Source organism: Micromys minutus (assembly GCF_963924665.1).
Source record: "Micromys minutus genome assembly, chromosome: 11".
NCBI classification, from domain to species: Eukaryota; Metazoa; Chordata; class Mammalia; order Rodentia; family Muridae; genus Micromys; species Micromys minutus.
The window spans coordinates 50849658-50871192 of NC_137980.1; the positions used below are offsets into that span (position 1 = coordinate 50849658).

A 21535-nucleotide genomic window follows, 5' to 3' on the forward strand; every position below is an offset into this window, starting at 1 on the left:
TGTGATAAGTGGGCTTTGTGGGGGAAAAGGAATAACAATTCTCACAAGGTGAAACTTCAGGTTAACATAGAGATACAGGGCATGACTCTCAGGAAACAGGCAAAGCTGGATGCCTGCCATTTCCAGAGACTGCAGGAGTGAGGAGGGTCTCCTGGGTGGTTCTGCAGGTTGATGTGTTGTCTATGGACAACAGCTTGGCTCCTTTGGAAACCGGGCAGATTAGCTCAAAGAGACTCATACAGGGGGATTAGTCTCAACTCAAAGACTTTAATGTACATTGTGCTCTTGGAAAAACATCTCCAAGGAAACAAAAGAAACCAAAAGTCTTAAACAGCAGGACTCTCACTCAGAGGCCTGCTGTGCTGTGAGCTCAAGCCTCAGAAGAGGATTCCAGAGTATAGCAGAGAGGCAGAGGTCAGGGTGAAGGGCCTGGGAGTTCTTCTTGAGGCAGAATTCTGCCCACACCACACAATGGGTGTTTCCTCAAGTCTCCCTAACACCAGGAACGTGATGGCACTCAAGAGAACCCCACAGCAGGACTGGGTAGACTTAAGCTACCCAGCTATCTCCATGGCTCCGAAGAAAAGGCCCAGACTTAATATGGCCTGAGAAGCAGGCTCAGAGCAAGAACTTCTCTTTTTGTTGTTGATTTCCACGTCATCAGAAGAGTCATGGTAACCTTAGTGAAAAATGGGGAGGCTTCAGAATGATGGTGACAGTAGCAGTAGACCCCAGAGGCAGCGACCAATTCAGGTATCAACCACTGGGGCTTCTGGCAGAAGGAGGTGTGGGAGATGAAGCTGGCATCTTCCTTGCCACCTACTCTCAGGCAAGGCTCCCGAGAGGACAGTGGCCTGGGTTCTGGTAGGTTTCTTTCCATTCAACCAGGAGCAGGCAGAAATTCTATACAAACCACATTCAACTTCACACCTACATTTAACCGAAAAACTCACTGACTTAATACCACAGACCCTGGGATGGGTCTGCTTTCTTTCCCTTTTTTTGACCAGCTATGGAATAAGCTGCTAGCTCTTTTGGATTTAATGCTCATTTTCTCACTGTCGGAAGGAATTAGACTATTGCTGGGGCAGGTTTCATCTCAACCCCTTTTTTTCTGAAACTCATTAGCAGGGCCAGGCTACAGAGAACCACAACGGCCACTTTTGTAGCAAAGGAATGTGTTTACTGGTGAACACAGCTTCTGGCTCCATCTTTGCAGGACCTGACTGGATCACTGCTGGAACATTTTAGGACAGATGAATGGGGAAGACCCTGGGTTATAGCCATGACTTGAGGATTTGCAGTCAGGCAGTCTCGATGCCCTCGGGGAGCTCCACCACCACTGGCGCGCAGTCCTCTGGCTCTGAAGTAAAGTCCCAGCGGAACTTCTTAGTCAGGTGGGCTTGGAACTTTTCTGCTTTCTTCCTCAGGGTGGCTTCCACAGCGATACTGCAGGCAGAAGAAAAGAAAACCTACAGAGAACAGAGGGGAAGTTACTCCTGAGAACAGGGGGCCAAGAAAGCCGTGGAATTTTCCTGCTGGTGTTCAGCGCTCTGGGGCAGTAGATCAGCTGCTGCTGGCATTGCCCCAGGACACCTGCTCTGCACCCCCAAACCAAGAAGGAAGACATTGGAACAGGACTGGAGTGGAAAATTCCCAAGCTGAGCACAGATGCCCCAGGACAAGTAATGCCACTAGAGTCACCACTGCAGCCCCACCCGGGCTGTGCAGATCTACAGGCCACTGGGCAACAACAGAGGCGATAACAGAGTATACCAGGTGCTGTAAAGGAAAGTTTGGGGAGAACATAAGCCCTTGGATCCCATAAAGTACTAGGCCCTCAGCCAACAAGGCTGAATTGCTGCTCTGATCTAAGTGGGCCACAGACTGCTGGTTTGAGGCTTCTATTCCTTTTAAAAGGTGTCTTTAATGTTCATTTAAAAAGCATTACCATTGTTTAAAGTGCGGCACAACAGTTGCAGCTACCATTTACACTATGTTAAAGCGATTAGCCAGTGTCAGTATGTGAATCCTCATTGTGCAGCCATTACTAATGCTCATCTTTAGAAACCTCATCTCCCACTGACACTCTGCCCGCAAAACACCAGCTCCCCTCATTCCCTTCCCCAGGCATTTGGCAACACTTCTACTTTTTGTTTTGGTGAATCTGACTAGAGAGGAATCATAGTGTCTGGCTTATATTTCTTAGCACGTCTTCAAGGCTCATCTCTGTTGAAGCACACAATAGAATTTTCTTTATTTTAAAAACCAAAGAGACATGGTGGTCACACCTGTAATCCCAGCTGAGGCAGAGAAAATTCAAGCTCAAAGGCAGCCTGGGTTACATAGTAAGACCCTGTCCCTAAGCTTCCCCACCCCCAATTCATACTTGTAGGCTGGCATGTTTGTGTGTACACACCTATCTACCCTTTAAAAGGGCTTTATTTTTATTTGTGTGTATCTGTGCCCTGGTGTCTGAGCACACCCATACTCACACAGATGCCTGTAGAGGACAGGTGTTGGTGTGAATGCCCTGGAGCTGGAGTTACAGGTGGCTGTGAGCTGCCTAACACGGATCCTCAGCAATTAAGCCCCAATCCACCTCTTCGGCCTCTGTAGTGCACACTGTTTGCCATTCACGTGTCAGTGGCCACTGAGGATGTCTATTTTAGGTACTGAGAATAAAGCTTCTGTGAATATAGCTTACAGATACCTGAGTCCCTGCTTTCTGCTCTTTGGGTGCAGACCCAGACATGGAACTGCTCCGCTCAGGACAACTCGGCCTTACGGGACACTGTTTGCACTGCATCACTGGCAGCAGAGCACGGGGTCCAGATACTCTGCAGCCTGCTCAGTGCTTCTTCGAGCTGCTGACTTACCTTTGGACAACAGCTCTTCAGATAGGCTTGATGGCCACCTCCGTGTAATTTGATTTGTATTTCTTCAATGATCAGTGATGTCAAGCATCTCTTCATGAGGTTATTGTATATTTGTGTATGGTTTTTTTTTTGGCCAAATGTCTACTCGAGTCCTTTGGCTGCTTTTAAGTTGGGCTATTTAACTGTTGAGTTACATACATTCTGATACTGAACTGTTATTTTGATGTCCCCACAAACTGTTTCAGTTAATTCAAACGTATGAGGAACAGAACAAAAATGTTTTACACATTTGAGGGGTGTTCCAGTTCCTGAGAATAATAGAAAGTCTACTATTTCTTAAACAACCTTCCTGTTCTCAAAGATGTTCCAGACAATCAAACTGTACTTCTTCCATGCTCTGAGACATACCAAAATGTGGTTTTATTATTAATTTTAAATTAATTGATTAACTAATTCTTTTAGACAGGTCTTACTATGTAGCCCTGGCTGGCCTGGTCTTGAGCTCAGAGAGATCAGCCTGCCTCTCCCCAGTGCTGGAATTAAGGGCATGTGCCACCACATCCACCTCAGAATGCATCCTTTCAGGATATGGGGTGGAAAGGTACTCAGTTACCCAGAAGGGAATACAAAGGTTTTTGTCTGCCACCTGTTATCCTACAGGCCTACTGCAGACATGGCTGCAGGGCACAGCAACTGTGACTCAGTCTCCTCCAGGTGTAGCTGGTCTATATACCACTTGGTTTAGGGAGCTTGTGACAAAGGCAATGGGCAGATTGCAGCCGAGTCCAAGTGGCAACACCAACTTCTCCACCAGAGTGGGATCATGACTGCAGCAGCAAGCCAGAGCAGTAACTCCCTGAAGAACTGAAGCTCCTGTGCACTTCCCTGAGCCCAGGGTTACCTCAATCTCACTCGAATAACAGGCTGATTATGTACTGCTGATCTCATCCAAGAGAAAAGAGATCCAAAATAGTGGTTCTCTCATATCTGCATTCTGGACTCCTACTATTCTAACATAAAAATTGTTTAGCACACAGAATAAAGACAACCACAGACTCATAGAAAATTTATTTTTAGCTCTTTTGCATAGTTCCTGGCATGGAATAATTGTTCATTATGTGACGGTGCTAGAGATGATCTAGAATGAACTTGCATACCAGGCCCCAGAATGCTACTGGCTTACATGACTTGCAAAGGCCTAAGCTGAAATGAATTGCTCTTAACTCTCTGTTCCTCTAGCACTGGGTCTGGCTTCCCTCATGGTGTTTCCCATACTGTCTTATGTCACAGAGGGTTATGCCTTAAACAGTAGGGAACAAATCCTAATTACCAGTGTGTCCAGCACAGCATATCTTCCAGAGCCTGGCACAGAGTGAGTAAGGGCCCCGGGATGCTAACCAAACAGAAAGAACAACATGCAGATTTAAACTGGGTTGCACTTGGCAATAGCCGGAAGTGAGAGGCTGGAACAAGCTGCGCTCAGAGTCATCACCCACCCTCCCCACTTTTGAACACGCTTGTGAATAAAATCGATTAGTAGTCAGGTACAAGCAAAGCCTCTGGTGTTCTCAGTTAAGCTTCTAAATTGAAAGGGGTTTGAGTTTGTTGTCATTTAAGTCTTTACAAGCCCGGAGGCTGGAGGGCAGAGACTATTCATTCATTACACACACTAAGGATGCTGGGTCACTATACTTGATGTGACCAAGCTGGGATAGTCAGTCTTACCAATTCTCCACTACAACCCTTCTCTGTCTAGACAAAGTAAATACACCCTTAATCCTAAACTTTCAGTCCTGCCCTGTGGATGCTTCTGCAACTGTTACCTTTGCCAGTCTCTGGAACCTGGGCCGCAGAACCACATTGACTGTCATTTTTAAAGACCAGCTTTACTTAAGTATACTTTTATGCACACAATTAAATTTCCCACAGCACTGTCTGACTCACTTGGGTAAATATCCATAACTGCGTAGCAGGTGGACAATTATACAAGGGTATTGTTTTTTTCTTTCGGAGTCTAGTTCTCAGCCAGGAAGCCTCTGTGGATTTGTTGAGGCCTCGCCACACTCAGAATAGGTTGGTTACCCTTAAAAACGCTCTGGTGTTGTCCTTGGACAGTCAACCCTGTCCAGCCCCTAACACCTACTTTTTAAAAGAGTTTACAAACTTAATAACTAATTTGTTTTTGTCTAAGATACTATCTCAGAACATAGTTTAGAAAGGCCTTGAATTCACTATGCAGCCCAATCTGGCCTCCAATTTCCAGTTCTGCCTCAGCCTTGCTTCCAAGTGCTGGGACTACAAGTTCGTTACCACACTCTGCATGATAGTTCAAAAGCCAATTCAGAAAAGACTCTTAAGAGTGCTTAGTTAGGGCTTGGGGTACAGCTCAGTATCACAGTGATTGCCTAGTACTGGTGAGGCCTTGGATCAGTTTTCACTGATCCTCCTTCCTGCAAGGGATGGGGAGGCATTTATTCAAGGAGTAATTTATCCTGGCTTTTTAATTTTCAGATTAATTCTATGCTTTCTTTAGAAAACTTAGTAATCATCTAGTTACTTTATTCCCTAAGGTAAAAATCAAGTAACAATTTCTAACACCATGAAAAAAATGAATCATCTTAATTTTGGCTGATTAATCTTGAACATTGTTTTTAAAATGCTTTTAAAACAGGATGATCACATTTTGCAAATGAATGCATTTATCTAAAACATAAAACATGGGCCAGGCAAGGTGGTGGTGCATGACTTTAGTCCCAGCACTCTGGAGGCAGAAGCAGGTGGAGTTGTAGGTTCAAGGCCAGCTTGATTTGTAGAGTGAACTCCAGGTCAGCCTAGGCTACATAGCGAGATCTTATCTCAAAAGGAAATAACAAACAAAAGCCTCCCATGTAAAATAAAAATAAAGTACCAACACTTTAACCATTAAATCCATTACAAAACTGAAAAAAGAAAAAACCAAAAACCCCCAAACTCCAGTCATAAGCATGAATGTTTTTAAAAAGCAAAGTTTGGTGACTGCATAGTAATGTCATCACTGAGGAGAGCTGAGCCTGTCTTATCCTAATTTTTTGGCTAGTCTAGGAAAGAAACTTCCCTAACTACAACCAAACTGCGGAAGTGACTTACACAGGAAGCTGGCCTGAAGAACACTGTTATCTGTGTTACTGATGTGGTCTTAGAGACTACGCTGTACTACGGCAGTGATGAGCAAGAGAGTGAAAAGCACCAGGAATTACCGCTTCCTTTACAGCAGGGTCTCTCTGTGTAGTCCTGACCGGCAAGGAACTTGTTATGTAGACCAGGCTGGCCTGGAACTCAGAGCCTCTGACCCCCACCAGCACGCCTGGCTTCATCTCTTTAATTTTTTTTTTCTGAAAAATTACATTTATTTAATTTACATGTTCATGTGTACACAGAACATGCATGTAGAGTCAGAAGACTCTTTCTACCATGTGGGGTTCTGAGATCAAACTTAAGTCAACAGCTTGGCGGCCAGCACCTTTACCTGCTAAGTTTTCTCCCCAGCCTGGAATCTTGTCTTCCAAGGTCAATTCAGAAAATTTGGGCTGTTGCAACTGGAGCTATAGTTATATATAGGAGCTTTCCTGCAGTGGGCTTCAGATCCAAATCTCGGCCTTGTCATGCCTGGTTCTATGAGTGTGAACGAAAACATAAGGTATGTACCACCTATATGATGTGACTGTAAATCCTATGTCTTTTTTTTTAAAGATTTATTTATTTTATGTGTGTAAGTACACTGTAGCTGTCTTCAAACACACTGGACAAGGGCATCAGATCCCATTACAGATGGTTGTGAGCCACCATGTGGTTGCTGGGATTTGAACTCAGGACCTCGGGAAGAGCAGTTGGTGCTCTAACCGCTGAGCGGTCTCCAGCTCACACCCAAAGTCTAGCATTGTTCTGAATGCTGAATGAGACAATGCATGTTAAGTAAACAGAGGCCACAGTCAATGGCAGAAGGAGGTAGATAAAATGTTTATGAAATGAAGTTGGAAAGGTGGCTCAGTGGTTAAGACCACTGGCTACTTTTCCTGATGACCTGGGTGTGGCTCCCAACACCCACATGGTGGCCCACGACAGTCCCTAACTCTCAATTCCAGAGAATCTGACATCATCTTCTAGTCTCCATCAGCACTAGGCATGCAAGCAGTACAGAAACACACGTGTAGACAAAACACCCAAACATATGAATTTTTTAAAAGTTTACTATAAAAACATCACAGACATTATTGAGACTAGGGATATAGCTCAACTGGTACTTTCCTCACAAGGACAAAGTCCTGGATTCCATCCCCAATACCTTACTACCTGCACATGGTGGCACGTGCTAGTAAACTTGGCACTTGGGAGGTAGAGGCAGGAGGATCACAAGTTAAAGATTATTATTATTAAAGTACATCTACAGTGAGTTTGAGGCTAGCATGGGATAAATTAGACCTCACTCATCTCAAAAAACAAAAAACAAAACAAAAATAAACAAACAACAACAACAAAAAAACCCCAACAACCAAAAAGCCGAAAACACCCTAAAGCGAATTGCAGGAGACAGCACCCAGAACAGTGATGAAGCTTGCCTGCAGTGCATCTGCAGGTATAACAACACAAGATCACGAGCCGTGTGACTGTTTGCCCGAACACTGTGCAGTCAGAGGGCAGAACCCCTTTTTTGTGCATAACTCTTTTCAACACACTATTAATTCCAGATTATCTTTTCATTGACTTTAAGGAAATTACGGTGAGTTAAATTGCTTTAAATGAAAGGTAAAAAAGCCTTTTTGTAAAACAAATCATTTTTTATTTGAGCCAAATCCAAGGGATTTGTAAAAGCCTGTGGCATTTATTCAAGTGTCTCACATGGAAAGGTTGGAGAAAAAAAAAAAATCAATGGCTGAGGCCATTATGGGGCTGACTTTATCCATGCTAATGTGGCTGTCTTTAATGTCTGTAAGTGCTTACACATACTGGTCCCTCTGCATGGACAGTAGACATTTATGTGCCTAAGCAAGGAAGCCGGCTCCACCTGACTAGCTGGGGACAGAGCAGACAACCAGCTGAGGGAGCTTTTAAGGCCTGATTCATTCAGTTACAAACTCCCCAAGTGAGTGCCTCTGCGTGGGGGATCATATTCTCACTGCCATGACGGCTCAGTAAGAAGAAAAATGTTTTGTAATACCTAGTCCATTCTGTGCCTTTTGAAATATCAATATCCCCCACATATGCTCTTCTGGAGTCCCTCAAGCTCCTCAAGTATAACCCAATCATAATCTGCCATTCCCCTTTGGATGTATTAAATGCCCTTTATAACACTTTACTCTTTCTCTGTATGCTTGCTTTTTATTTTATGAGACAGGGTTTCTCTGTGTAGCCCTTGGCTGTCCTGGAACTTGCTATGTAGACCAGACTGGCCTGGAACTCAGAGATCCACCTACTTGTCCCCCACATGCTCCCCCCATGTGCCACCACTGTCCAGCTCAGACTTTACTGTTTATACATATATTTGCATTGTCAAAGGAATTATAAACACTTTACATGTGAAAAAAGCAAGTAGTAACACAGATCAAATGTCACATGTTAGGTGTTGACTAGGTGTTGAAAATGGCCAATGAGAAAAACTGCAGGCTTACGGCTTTCTGGGAAACACTGTATTAACTTCAAGAAGCGCAACCCTTGCAGGATGCTAGTGGCAAGTGCGGAGCAGGCTGAGAGTACCAGAAAGAGGCAGAGACAAGAGATGGCTTCACACAGAGAATATGGGAAAGGACATGGCAGGCTGAGTAGAATCCGGTTCTGTCTAGAAGGCATGAGATATAAATGTAAAGTTTCGGTTATATGAGGTTCCAGAGAACATTCTAAAAACAAGCTGACAGTCAATACTGCTTTGAACATTTTCAAATGTGCTAAAAGAGGAAATCAGACTCAGAGGATGTACTTTTTACAATTAAAACAAAGGAAGAATAGGCACAGTGCTCATGGGTATGTTCTAGTTGCTTAGAATGATAGAATCACTTATGCCCACGAGTTCAAAGCCAGCCTCAGAAACAAGATCCCATCTCAAAAGAAAAGAAAAAACAAAGCAGAAGAGAAGAGCAGGGAAGCATGGAGAGGAGGGGAGGGAAAGGGAGGGAAAGGCAAGGGAAGAGAAGGAAGGGGAGGTGAAGGGAGGGAAAGGGAGGGGAGGGGAAGGTAGGGGAAGAGAGGGGAGGGGAGGGGAAGGAAGGAGAGGAGAGGGGAAGGGAGGGAAAGGGAGGGGAGGGGAAGGGAAGGCAAGGGAAGGAAGGGAAAGGGAGGGGAGGAGAGGGGAAGGAGGGAAAGGGAAGGGAAGAGAGGAGAAGAAAAGGGAAGTGAGGAGAAGGGAAGGGAGGGAAAAGGAGAGAAAGGGAGGAGAGGAAAGGAGAGGAGAGGAAAAGGGATAGGAGGGGAGGGGAGAAGAGAAGAGAAGACAAGAGAAGAGAAGCATGGAAAAGCATGGCCTATCTGGGGCTTGCCATGAGCAGACCACAGTCACCGCCTTGATGGGAGAAAACAGTAGCTGGAGAAGAGGCCAAGAGACCAGTAACAAGCCTTAGGTGAGGGTTGGCACACTTACATTTCTTAGGCAATAGGGCAGCCACTGAGAAATGGGATCAGAGCTGTTTTTGGAGCAACAGAGGCAGCAGTGTGGGAAGCAGATGTGGGAAGCACAGAGAGGAGACCAAAAAGCCGGGGCTATGACCACGGTACAGGGGTAGGTCCTTAACACCACTCCTGGGAATTCTTCAGTTAACTTATCTGTTTACTTTCTGCTCTCAGGGACTTTTAACATTCTTTTTTTTTTAATTTTAATTTTTTTTTAGAGATTTATTTAATATATATGAGTACACTGTAACTATCTTCAGACACACTAGAAGAGGGCATCAGATCCCATTACAGATGGTTGTGAGCCACCATGTCGTAACTGGGATTTGAACTCAGGACCTCTGGAAGAGCAGTCAGTGATCTTAACCACTGAGCCATCTCTCCAGACTGACTTTTGACATTCTTGTTCAAGTATATTCCCACTCTTAGAACAAAATCATGTATATAGTAGGTGCTCAGTTAGTACTCCTAAACCAATGAATCCCTGAGGACAGTTAAGCCCTATTTGTCCTATTTGTATTCCTCAACAATTGCAGTGGATGCTGTACATAAAGGCTGCTCAATAACATTTACTGGTGTGCTATTTTAAAGGCATATATCCTGAACATTTTCAAATAATGACATCATTGGTATAACTCAGTAAGTAGAATGTGAGGCCCCATGTTTTCTTTCTAGTGCCCCATAAATTGGGTGTGTTAGGCACACATCTGTAATCTAGAACTTGAGAGGTAGACAATGCAGGATCTGAAATTCAAGGTCATTCTTTCCTACAAAGGGAGTTTGAGGCCAAGGAGAGCTAGAGATTGTGTCTCCAAGTAAAAAGCCCCAAACAACTAAATGACATTAAGATTCTTGTTCAGAGTTTCTCAACCTCTCAGCCCTCACAACCCACATGGGCACCCAGCAATCCAGCTGGGCCCTTGGTAGGTTTTGAAGACCACTGCTGCAACACAGGCAGGGAACCATGGCCTTCCCGTGCTTGTGTGACAGCATTCACTCACATCATGAGGGTAGTCCCTCATTTCCTGGGCTGCATTATTTCCCATGGCTGCAGCACTTGATGAGGCCTCACACTGCCTAGCAGGCTAGTGACGTTGTGAGGAAGGTCCCCAGAGAGGTGGAATAAAGATTGAATTTGTCTGTTCCACAAAGAACAGAAAAGGGCAGTTTAATTCTTCTGAAGTAGAACACAACAGGCTCAAGCCATCACTTGGCAGATATATCACCACAGTCACAAGTCCTCCAAGTGCCAGAGTTTCCAGGCAACTGCCTGCTGCCTAACTACAGACGTCCAAATGGCAGGCAGCTCTGGAAGAGTGTTCTGTGCCTTCCTAGAAACAGCATCCACATGGGGGAAGGGGGCGCTACATTCAGTACTCGTACTTTTTGCAGTGCTGAGAATTGAACCTGGGGCTTTGAGATTGTTTCTTCATTTGAAAAATGATAATGATCTGGTCTGTCCGACAGACACATGTGATGGTTAATCTCAGGTGCCAACCTGATAGGAGCTAGAATCACCCGGGCATGCCTGTGGAGATTTTGTTGATTAGGTTAACTGAGGCACAAAGATTTACCCAGTAGTCCCCAGGCTAGGATCCTGGAATGTACAGAGAGAAGCAACTGAGTTACACAGGCACTCACCACTCTCTGCTTCTGCACTGTGGAAGCCATGTGAGCGGCTGCCTCAAGCTCCTGCTGCTAGGCTACCCTACCACAATGGAATGAAACTTTGAACTCTAAGTTCAAAAATAAATAAACAAATAAATAAAGCTAATTCTTCTGTAAGTTGCTTTTACCAGGTTATCTAATCACAGCAACAGAAGAAGTATCATAAACATGATATAACATATAACTATGGGGCTGCTACCCAACGGCATTCATGGAACGGGCCTTACGGGGCATCACACGCAGGAGAAGAGGAGCTATGGGAACAGACAACTAGTGCTTCTGTCTCTGCAAAACTTGAGAAACTTACAAAATGTGAGTGACTGAGGCTGTCCCAAGTACATAAAGGAATGGAATCTGTTTGCCAAGGGAGAAAATAGTACAGGATGAAAATTCTAACTTGTTTGAAGCTTTTTCCCTAATTACCACTCATAATGAAAATTTAATTGCCAAGTTAAAAGCAAATTTTACTGTTTCTGTCAGAGAATCTCTGTAGAAACTGGCACATTTTGTTTGAACAGGAAATCAAAGTTGCTTTAATGCTTAAATGAGATCTAAGGAGCTGCAGCTGTTCTTTGGGAATAGCAAGCTTCAGAACTGGGCCTCACCAGGCTGCATCAACTCACAGCTTCAGCAACAACTAGAGGCTGGCGCTCTGGCTCACTGTGGTTTATCCCCCTGGGCTCACGCCTTGGAAGTTCCATGTGTTTGTGATCGTAAGAGGTGGAGACTGGAGAGAGGCTCTTAACTCACTGGCTAGTGCTCTTGGGAAGGATTAACGTAGCAATAGTGGGGTCCTTTGGTTAGTTTTTCACAGAGGTTGGCACTGGTAGGGCCACCAGGTCTTACGCTCTGAGCCTCCAAAACCAAGAGCTAAATACACCTCTGCTGGGGCTGCGGGCAGTTCTTCATTTAAAAGCACTCACTGCTGGGGCTGGAGAGAAGGCTCAGTGGTCAAGAGCACTGACTGCTCTTTCAGAGGTCCTGAGTTCAATTCCCAGCAACCACATGGTGGCTCACAGCCATCAGTAATGAGATCTGATGCCCTCTTCTGGTGTGTCTGAAGACAACTCCAGTGTACTCACACGCATAAAATAAATAAATTGCTCACTGCATGGCATGATGACCCGAGTTCAACCCTCAGAACCGACAAGACTCCCACAGTTGTGCTCTGCCCTCCACATCCATCCCGCATTCCACAGCACATGTGCCCACACTGCATTTAAGAAATAAAAAACGAATCGGACTGCCTCACATATTCCTTTACAGTAATAAAAAACGGATAATACAGTTAGGTGGTAAAGAGGATATGGACTCTCAGTACCTAGAATAGGACCTTTGTGGGTGACATGGGAACAGACGGTGCAGACAGAGGCTCTCTGGCATAGAGGTGCTTACAACACAGTATAAGACAGAGGACTAGGAAACATCAGGAACTGTCATGGAAAACAGCAAAAAAGAGAAAGGTGACCCACATGGGTGGTCTCACATGGGTGCCTTCCTGATGAACCACACTGGCATCAGCCCAGAGTACTCACCTGTAAGGTACTGGTGAGGAAGTTGTCCTGGGAGACGATGTCCACAAAGAAGTCAGCAGGGATCTCACCAAGCTGGTGATACAGGATGGAGATGAGGCTGACGTACAGGGTGTGGTGCTTTACCATGGCAGTTTCAGACCGACACAGGAGGTTCAGGAGCCGCTTCCAGTGCTCAAATGCCTCATACACATTGCCCAGCAGGAAGCACACAAAGGCAAACTGGAGTTCACCTGTAAGGTACAGAGAAGGGCTAAGATCCTCAGAGCTGGCACTTCCCTACATGATTTACAGTGCTGCCATTCACACCACACCTTAGCACCAGGGAACCTGTACCCTTGTCATTCAGTAGAACTCAGAATGGGATTCTTATTCCAACAGGCACTGGGCAAATATCTGCTGAACTGCTCTCAGTTCAAACCATGGGCCACCAAACTGTGGCCACATATTTACATCCTGAAATTTAAAAACAGAAAGTAAGTAAAGCTGCCTATTTGTCAACTCAGAGATTTTGGTTAAGCAGAGATGACAGGGTCCAGAATTTGTAAAACAAGATCAAGGCGAAGTTTTTTGTTTGTATGTTTGTTTTTAAATTTGATGTATAAGAGGGCATCAGATCCCATTGCAGATGGTTGTGAGTCACTGACATGGTCACCTCTTACTACTTCTCAGATGGCATGACAGACTCTAAGGCTGTGAGAAGCTGCCATTACACACCATGCTCACAGTCCTTAGCCCTATTCCTCGAGGTCATCAGGAAAGGTAGCACCTTTCTCATCTTAAGATGAGGTCAAGGGTGTGTCCAAGATTGTATAACTAGTGCTTTGCCTGGATTCAAATCCTAGCTCTCCCACTTAGCAGCACTGTCACCTAAGACAAGTTACTTAATCTGTTTATGCTTCCATTTCCTTATTTGAGTATTGTAATGAAGAGTAACCGACTTACTACAGTGCATGTTAAGTTAGAACAATATGGGGCACCCAGCAGCACTCAGAATGCTAGTTCCTGTTTCCAATCTCCAACTAATAGCTGTCTCCAACAAAGACCTAATAATCTGGAAGCCACTGTACCTGTGTTCACTAGGGTTCTGCCTGGCAGACAGAGTACATCTGAGTAGTTTACTACACATGAGTGGTTTAGCTGTAATATCAGCACTCGGGAGACAGGCAGGGGGGTCACTGCCACTGCAAGTTCCAGGATTCTGGGTTACAAAGCAAGACCCTGACTCTAAAGAAATAAGCACAGGCTGTCTCCCAGATGCACTCTCTGGCTTCAAAGGTGGCCAAATTTAAGCTATGTATATATGGGTCATAAAAAAAGAATGGACCAAGTATCTCCATCCCATTATATGCATGGTGTTGGGATTCTGTAACCCTCAGTTATCTAGCAACAGCCAGGTAAACCCCACCCCTCAGTCACCTGGCAATAGCCAGGCATGCTCCGCCCCAATGACCTGACACTGCTTGCCCCCTCCGCTCTCTTGCTCCCATGTCTTCCCCCCCTTTCCCCCCTCTTCCCCTCCCCCTTCCCCTCTCTCTCCATGTGCCATGGCCGGCCTCTACTCATCTACTCCTCTCTTCCCCCCCACCCCGCCTTAACTCCCCCATGACCTGAGTAAACTATTCTGTACTATACCATCGTGTGGCTGGTCCCTTAGGGGAAAAGGGATTCCCAACATGGATCCCAGAGACATCCACCCCCCTCCGCCTCCAGGCCTCTCCACACCTCCATGGCCATAACCACCCCCCACTCTCTTCATCCTTTTCCATAACATTGGGGCCAAAACCCGGGATGTCATCTTTTAACAACAATGGTGTTTGATCGGTTACCATTAGGGGCAGAGAAAAACAGTTCCCTAATTCCAGCCTGAGGAATGTTTCAAAGCCCAGTGAAACTTTCTTTGGTTGTACCTGGTTAAACTGTCAAACTAGCATCTGCTCACTCTCTTGCACTCACAGCATTCGTTTGCTGTCAGCATTGAGAAAGGGTCTCACTAGCCAAGGCCGGGCTGGAAGTTCTCGTAGGGAATTAATATAAATTTGTGAGTTTTTGACCTTGTGTAAAATTTAATCTATGATATCAGAAATAATTTCAAGGAGTTGTTATACAGATTCAAACTTGCCCTATAACAAATTTTCAACACACACACACACACACACACACACACATACATATTTTTAAATTTTTGAAACAAGGTCCTGGCTAGCCTAGAACTCACTATGTAGCCCAGGCTGGCCGTGAACTCACTGAGATCTACCTGTCTCTGCCTTCCCTGTGCTGGGATTCAAGATGTATGCTACCTATGCCTGGCATGGATATATTTTGAATACTGAAATGTTTAAGAGACAGAAACAAGATTGCTAATCATGTTTAAGCAAGAGTTTAGAGGTCACTCATATAACACAGTATGTCCTGCACTACAATGCACCTATTAAAGACTTACTTATTTTTATGTGCATTGGTGTCCTGCCCAGTGTCTGTGTGAGGATCTGGCATTACAGACAGCTAGAGCTGCCATGTGGGTGCCGGGATTGAGCCAGGGTCTTTCAGGGGAGTAGTCAGTGCTATTACCCACTGAGCCATATCTCCAGCCCCATGATGACTGTTTACTGACAATTTATAGACAATAAGGACAGGCATTAGAGGTGTAACAGGGGCTGGGCAGATGCTCAGTCTGGGAAACACTTGTGTCGCAAACACATGGACCAGAGTGAGGTCCCAGAACTGGGATTGGAAGGGCTGAAGTGGTGGCACAAGTGCTCCCATTCCCAGCACTGCAGGGCGGAGACAGGCAGATGCCAACAGAGTCTGCTTGGTGAGCTCGAGGTCAACGAGAGACTAGCTCACAAGCGGTACTTAAGGAACAGTACCCTGGAGGTTAACCTTTGGCTGCCACATGTGGCATGTGCATAAACACACACTAACAGCATGCCAAATGTCTGTTGTCACTAATATTCAGAAATAGAAAGAAGATGGTGGCTTTTCAACCACTGAACTGACAAGGCTAAGAACCCATGCTGAGTGCTGTCAAGGGTGAGGCAAATCTGGCAGCTCTAACTGCAGTCCAACCCTAAAGCCAGCCTCTTCCCCACAGTGCTCATGAGGCTGTATTTAACAGAAAACAGGAACGCCTAAGGAGCAGCCACTGAGAACTAGTCTCACAGCTCTGGGCACTACACAACTGTAAAGCAGGTGAGTGGTGATGGGGAAATGCTCACAGCACAGGACACTGATCTCTGATCCTGCCTCCATAAAAATCACATACACTCCTACAGTGTGCCTGAACTGAAAAGACTGAAATATAAAGGACAAGTGAAATACATAGAAATACACAGGAAAAAAAGAGAAAAAAACAGAAAGGAAAAAAAAAATAATGCACCCAACCATGAAAATAGTTATTTCTAGGTCTAGGACTTAGAGTAAATTCTATTTTTATTCTGTGATAAGTACATATTATTTTAAAATTAAGAGTGCAAGTGGCAGTAAAACTATAACAATTAAAAATAAAAGTCCTGGTCTAAGCCAGTAAAGACAGAAACATTTAAAAATCCAAAAGCAAACTGCAGTGTCAGGTAGAGGCTTCTAGGAACACAGACAGATCAGGCCTAGCAACCAGGAGCCTTGGGCTCTGATCTCAATGTGACCACTCTATTGGTCAAATCCTTTCTCTCTGCAGGCGTGGGCTATGTCAGCAATATCAAACATGTGTACACAGGCTCATCTAAGATGCTCAAATTATTAGATAAGACAGCTAGCCAGCTGGACCCATTATAGATCTCTCGACTTAAATTCTCTAGGCTAAGGGTGAAGATGCATTCTAATGACTACTGATCAGTCCACCTCCTAGCCTCCTTTAACAACACTGGGCTAGATAACCCAAGATGAGCCCTCTATTCTAAGTACCCCCAATGAGCACCCTGCCCCAAAGCCTAGTTCCTTCTTACCAAGTACATCCTGGGGGTTGCCAGGGAACTGCTTGCTGAGCACAGTCTCAAGGGCATAGCTCAAGTCCATGCTGTGCCTGGTGATCTCTGCTGGTGTGGCACCTGCTGGGAACATCTGAGTGGGCAAGTCTGAAAAGCGGATTTCTGTGCCGGCCCTGGGCTTCATCTCTGGAAGCCGGGCTAAGCCCTCTTGGTAGCTTTTGCACTCGGTGCCGCAGAGGGGTAGGTTCTGCTCCACCCTGTCCTTGGTGTGCTTCATGGAAAGTACTGGCAGCACATCTGAGAAGGCGCAGATCTGCCGGCTCTCGGGCTGCAGCTTCTCCATGGTGGCCTCACTGATGAAGTTGGTGAGTGAGATCCATTTCTTGAGTGTACCATATGGGTAAGGTCCCAGAAACTGGTCTAGCTCTGGGAGATTGGCTCTCATGGCTTCTACTTCAGCCTCTGGAGCTGGAGACAGGTCTACCTCTTCCTGAACTGCATTCCAGCGCAGGACTGTCAGCCCCCGCTGCTTCAGGCTGAGAAAGAAGCCCATCCGAGGGCCCACCTCCCTGGGATTGGCCTTGTCCACAGAGCTGTAGTAGAGGAAGTGGATGCCAGGGGGGATCATCTTCACTCCCCGGAATTTGGGCCCTACCTCCCAGGAGTTGTAGTCAATGCCAAACTCTGTCCCCTTGGGCATGTTCAGAATGACCACAGTGGCTCCCTCAAAGAAGAGTTGCTTGGCTAACTCAGGATCCATCTGCATGGAAGCCATGAGGCCAGTGGAAGGTAACCAAAAGCAGGGCTCTTTTCTGTCTCCTAGAACAGCAAGGGGGCGGGGGAATGAATGAATAAATGAGTTGATCAGAATATAGGAATAGGTTATTTCATTTCTTGTGCATTCTCTATGTCAAATATTGGAATTTTATGTCAAATACAGGAATTAGATCCTGACAGAAATTAACTCCCTTTAGTCCCCATGGCAACCCTGCATCTGTCTAACAGATGAGGAAAATTAGGATCAAAGAGATTGGGTTTTTGATTTAAGGAGCAAGAGTCTTCATTCCACCACTCCAGAGGCACCACTTAAAGATAGGTGGTCACATAGTACCAAAATGAAATGCTGCCTGCTGATACTGCAGGCTTGTGTCCACTGCCCATCAGATGTCTCTCTCTCAACAGCAGTGGAAGGTGGAAAAGGCTCAAATGGCTCATTTTAAACTAGAACAATGCAAAAGTCATCTTAAGCTGCAATTCTACCTAAAACCTGCTACTGGAGAGTACCATAAGATCTGTCAAAGATGACCAAATCAAACTAGTTACCTAGTTTGGGGATCTAAAATGAACAAGTCCTAGGAGCAGAGGAGAGCTTTTCAAACTCCCTTCTTTCACTCATCAGAAGCTTAGCTGAAAGTGAGGGGAAAGAAAGGGCTGGTCTCCTAGTTTAAAAACAGCATTCCTGGGTGCAGTGGTTCATACTGCATCCCCAACCCCTGCTGGACCTGGGCAGAGAAATCGGGAGTTCAAGATCACCCTGGATTGCTAGAGACTGTCTCAGAAATCAAACAACAAAAACAACAGCTGGTGGGAACATGGATAATTGAGTACAGTGCTTGTCCATTATTACATACAAAGGATCCTTAGAGAAATACACACACACACACACACACACACACCTGGGAGAGAGGCAGAGGCAGGAGGATCAGACCTTAAAGTCATTCTCAGTTACGTAGTGAACTGGAGGCCAGCCTGAGACACATACACAAGATACTGTCTAAGAAACAAGCAAAATATCAACCACAAAACAAAGCCACCTAAAGCCCAGGGATCAGTTCCCACAGAGCCACAACCCATCCAGAGGACACTGACATGGCAGGTCTACAGGAAGCATTTGAGGAGAGCTCAGATTCTTTATTTTATCCACAGTTAAATTCCTTGTAAGGACACTGCAATTAAAAACAAAGGGGTTGGGGGTTGTTGGTAAATAGGGCACTTGCCTTTAAGCCTGGCAGCCTCACTTCAAGGGCCGGCCAGATCCCATATAAGATATGGCCCACCACCCCATCATGCACTCACATACACACAATGTTAAAAACAACTGTGTAGCAGACACTGTCTCTGCAGTACTGGTAAGAATATTTTCAGCATGAACCAATTTAAGGCAATCAACTACTTCAACTTTTACTAAATTGAGTACTAAGTCACTTACTAGTCCAACAGACACTCAGATTACAGGCACTATACAGGATCTTTACTGGAAATATCCACAGAATAAGACTACTGAAAACTAGATGTTTGTATTTTACATAGAGGTGGCCTCAAAATTAACAATCATAAAAATTAAGTGCTTGTTGCTGTTTACTCTTTTATTTAAAACAAACCAAAAAATCCTTTTACAAAACATATTAGGAGCACACTTATTGTCTTTACCAAAAACAAACAAACGAAAACAGGAGAAAGGACTCTAAATCATCACTCTTTTTCAAATTGCAAGACACAACTCAAGTTGTTTATTTAGTTCTAAACTAAATAAGAAATCATTTTTAGTCATAAAGCTAATCTGAAATAATGGAAAAAGTTATATAGGAGCCAAAAGAGGATGCTGAATTCCCTAAAACTGGAGTTAGAGGTAATTTTAGCACCATGAAGGTGGTAGGAAATGAGTCCAAGTCCTGTGGAAGAGCAGGCAAGTCTTGTAACCTCCAAGTCATCTCTCTAGCACCAAGAAGAGAATTAAACTATCAAAATGCCACAAGTAAGAAGGAGGACTGGTTCCATGAAGACCTGTGCCTGTATGTATACATGGTCACAACATAAGTCTTTTGACTGTAGTTCACAGTCAAAAATGTCTGAAACCATACAAATGGAATGCATTCTTCATAATCCCGCAGTACAGAAAGACACCTCCTCACCACCTTCCAAGAGCAGAGAGTATTTATTTGGTCTTCGAGGCGTTTTCTATCTGGCTTTAGGGAACATAAAATTCTTACCATGACCCCAAAACGCTGCAAGAATTACTTTCGGCAACTCTTCTGCATATTTAAGAGCACCCCAATTCGAAGAATGTTCCAACCGCACTGGCTTCTTCTTGATCTTTAAACCAGAGAAAACTCTACCCATTGCATTTTGTCAAACATTTTTTAAATTTAAATCTTAGTAAAGCTTCCTCGGGACTAAGTCAAATGTTCCCTGATTATATTCTGGATACCTTGTAGCCTTTCAATTCCACTGACAGGTGTCCCTTTGTGTACTTGACTGTCATGCACACAAGACTTGAGTCCTAGCATATACAATAAGCTTAAAATTTTTTATTTACTACAATATGCATTTAAATAAAGCCAGGAAGTCGGGTGGGTGACTTACCGGAAGCCACGCAGAGAGGTGGGCAGAACCAGATCGAGAGTATACGTTCTCTGGTCCCCAAGATCTACAGTTAAAAGGGGGGAAAGTTACTTCGTGAGCCCCAGAGAGCCTGACCACAGGGTCCCTGGTGACGGGTTCTCAGAAAGAAAGGCCTCCTAAGACACCAGCTATCAAATCCAGACTCCGCCGGCGCGATTCTGAGACAAGAAGCGAGGTGGCCCGACCACATATAACGAAACTGGAGGACGAAAGGAGCACCAAGAGCCGACACTCACCGTTAACACCTCACGCTTGGGCTCTGCGGAAACGGGACGGAAGTTCGCCTGCTTTGGCGTCGGAGAGGTGCTACAGAAAAAGTGGTCCGGCGGAGACCCAGGACTCAGAAGAAATGGCCCGTGCTTCCAGGTTCCTCATGATAAAGCACTGATAAGAGTTTCCTCTTACTGTTACATTTTATTTCCTGAATTGTGAATAACGACTTTAATTAAACTATACAGTTTACATGCACGTCCAGAAACATACTTGCCAGCAGACCTGGGCTGGCACACACATAGTAGCCACAGTTAGACTGGCTCAGTGAAGGTTGGCCCTCTTTAGCCACATTTACTACGCCAGTCTCCATGTCAGAAGTTCCCTATTACCTCTAAGTCCCAGCTTCTAGACACTGCATCCCTAGTTTCAGAACCAAGACTGTTACCTGAAGAGAGAACCAGTCCCTTCCACAGGCCTTACAGAATACAGCAGTCAAGCAATATATGTGCACCGAGTAAGGAAAGCCGCGTGTCCTTTTCTTCTCTATTTCCTTAGAACCTAGCACATAGCCCTCATAGATGTACTGTGTATTTAATAACAAATCAAATAATGTGTATAGTAAATGACTGTTCATAGGCCTAGCCTTGTCCTGGGTGGTTCTGTACATCAGAATTTACCAAGAACTAGAGCCACTGGGAGATCTATAGACACTACTTCTAATCTTTTCACTAACCATAGCCAATGTGTGACCCTCCTCTAATCCTGTACTGCCAACTTTACCTCATTGTTTATCTGAAAAATCCAGGGTCCTCAAAGGTCTGAAGTCTCTTCTCCAGGTGACTTTACTAAGACTGGCTGTGTCTACAATGGTGGACACAGCAGAAGCCAACTCCGTCTTGTTATCACCCATCTGTCTCTTAAGTTGCCTACCTCCAACACCATGACAATTGTCAATGGGAAGAAACCATATAAGCAGTGCCCAAATTCCAGGAAAAGCCTTGCCATCCCCAGAAAGGATGAGTCCCTTTTTTTTTTTTTTTGCACCATTCCTGCATATCTCTAACCCCCGGTTGGTCAAGGGCTTGATCTGAGTTTATCTCCCATTTCTGTTCCTAAGCAAGACTAAGTCTCCCTTGCTGATAGACGTCCTCAGTCTTTTTTACTGGCTCTATAAGTCTGACAGAATGATGACCCAGGATGGGGATGAAAACTTGGCAATTTGTATTCTTAATCTATAAAAGCAAAAAACCGAGCTTCACAGAGGGACTGCAAACCCAGA

At 44.9% G+C, this 21535-nt stretch overlaps 1 protein-coding gene across 3 annotated transcripts; it reads right to left on the reverse strand.

Annotated features, from left to right (window-relative positions):
• Window positions 1-247: 247 nt before the first annotated feature.
• AAR2 (AAR2 splicing factor) lies at window positions 248-20336 on the reverse strand. 3 transcript variants are annotated; one of them, XM_080924733.1, is made up of 5 exons: window positions 20280-20310; window positions 20005-20068; window positions 16660-17460; window positions 12719-12948; window positions 248-1472 (listed from the first exon to the last, which is right to left on the reverse strand). In XM_080924733.1, exons 3-5 carry the CDS (start codon window positions 17414-17416, stop codon window positions 1305-1307), a joined length of 1155 nt encoding a protein of 384 aa, XP_080780859.1. In that variant the 5' UTR covers window positions 17417-17460; window positions 20005-20068; window positions 20280-20310; the 3' UTR covers window positions 248-1304. The 3 variants fall into 3 exon arrangements, with proteins under 3 accessions (XP_080780859.1, XP_080780860.1, XP_080780861.1); XM_080924734.1 differs by lacking the exon at window positions 20005-20068 and having other exon boundaries at window positions 20280-20336; XM_080924735.1 differs by lacking the exons at window positions 248-1472; window positions 20280-20310 and adding an exon at window positions 8577-8691 and having other exon boundaries at window positions 20005-20273.
• Between the last annotated feature and the right edge of the window lie 1199 nt (window positions 20337-21535).

Bases quoted from the DNA above. Each gene is read 5' to 3' on its own strand.
- AAR2 (XM_080924734.1), bottom strand. From the start codon at position 17,416: ATGGCTTCCATGCAGATGGATCCTGAGTTAGCCAAGCAACTCTTCTTT. The intron at 12,949-16,659 runs GTAAGAAGGAAC...TGTACCTTACAG, and splicing joins CAACCCCCAGGATGTACTTG to GTGAACTCCAGTTTGCCTTT. The intron at 1,473-12,718 runs GTGAGTACTCTG...TGTTCTCTGTAG, and splicing joins TCCTCACCAGTACCTTACAG to GTTTTCTTTTCTTCTGCCTG.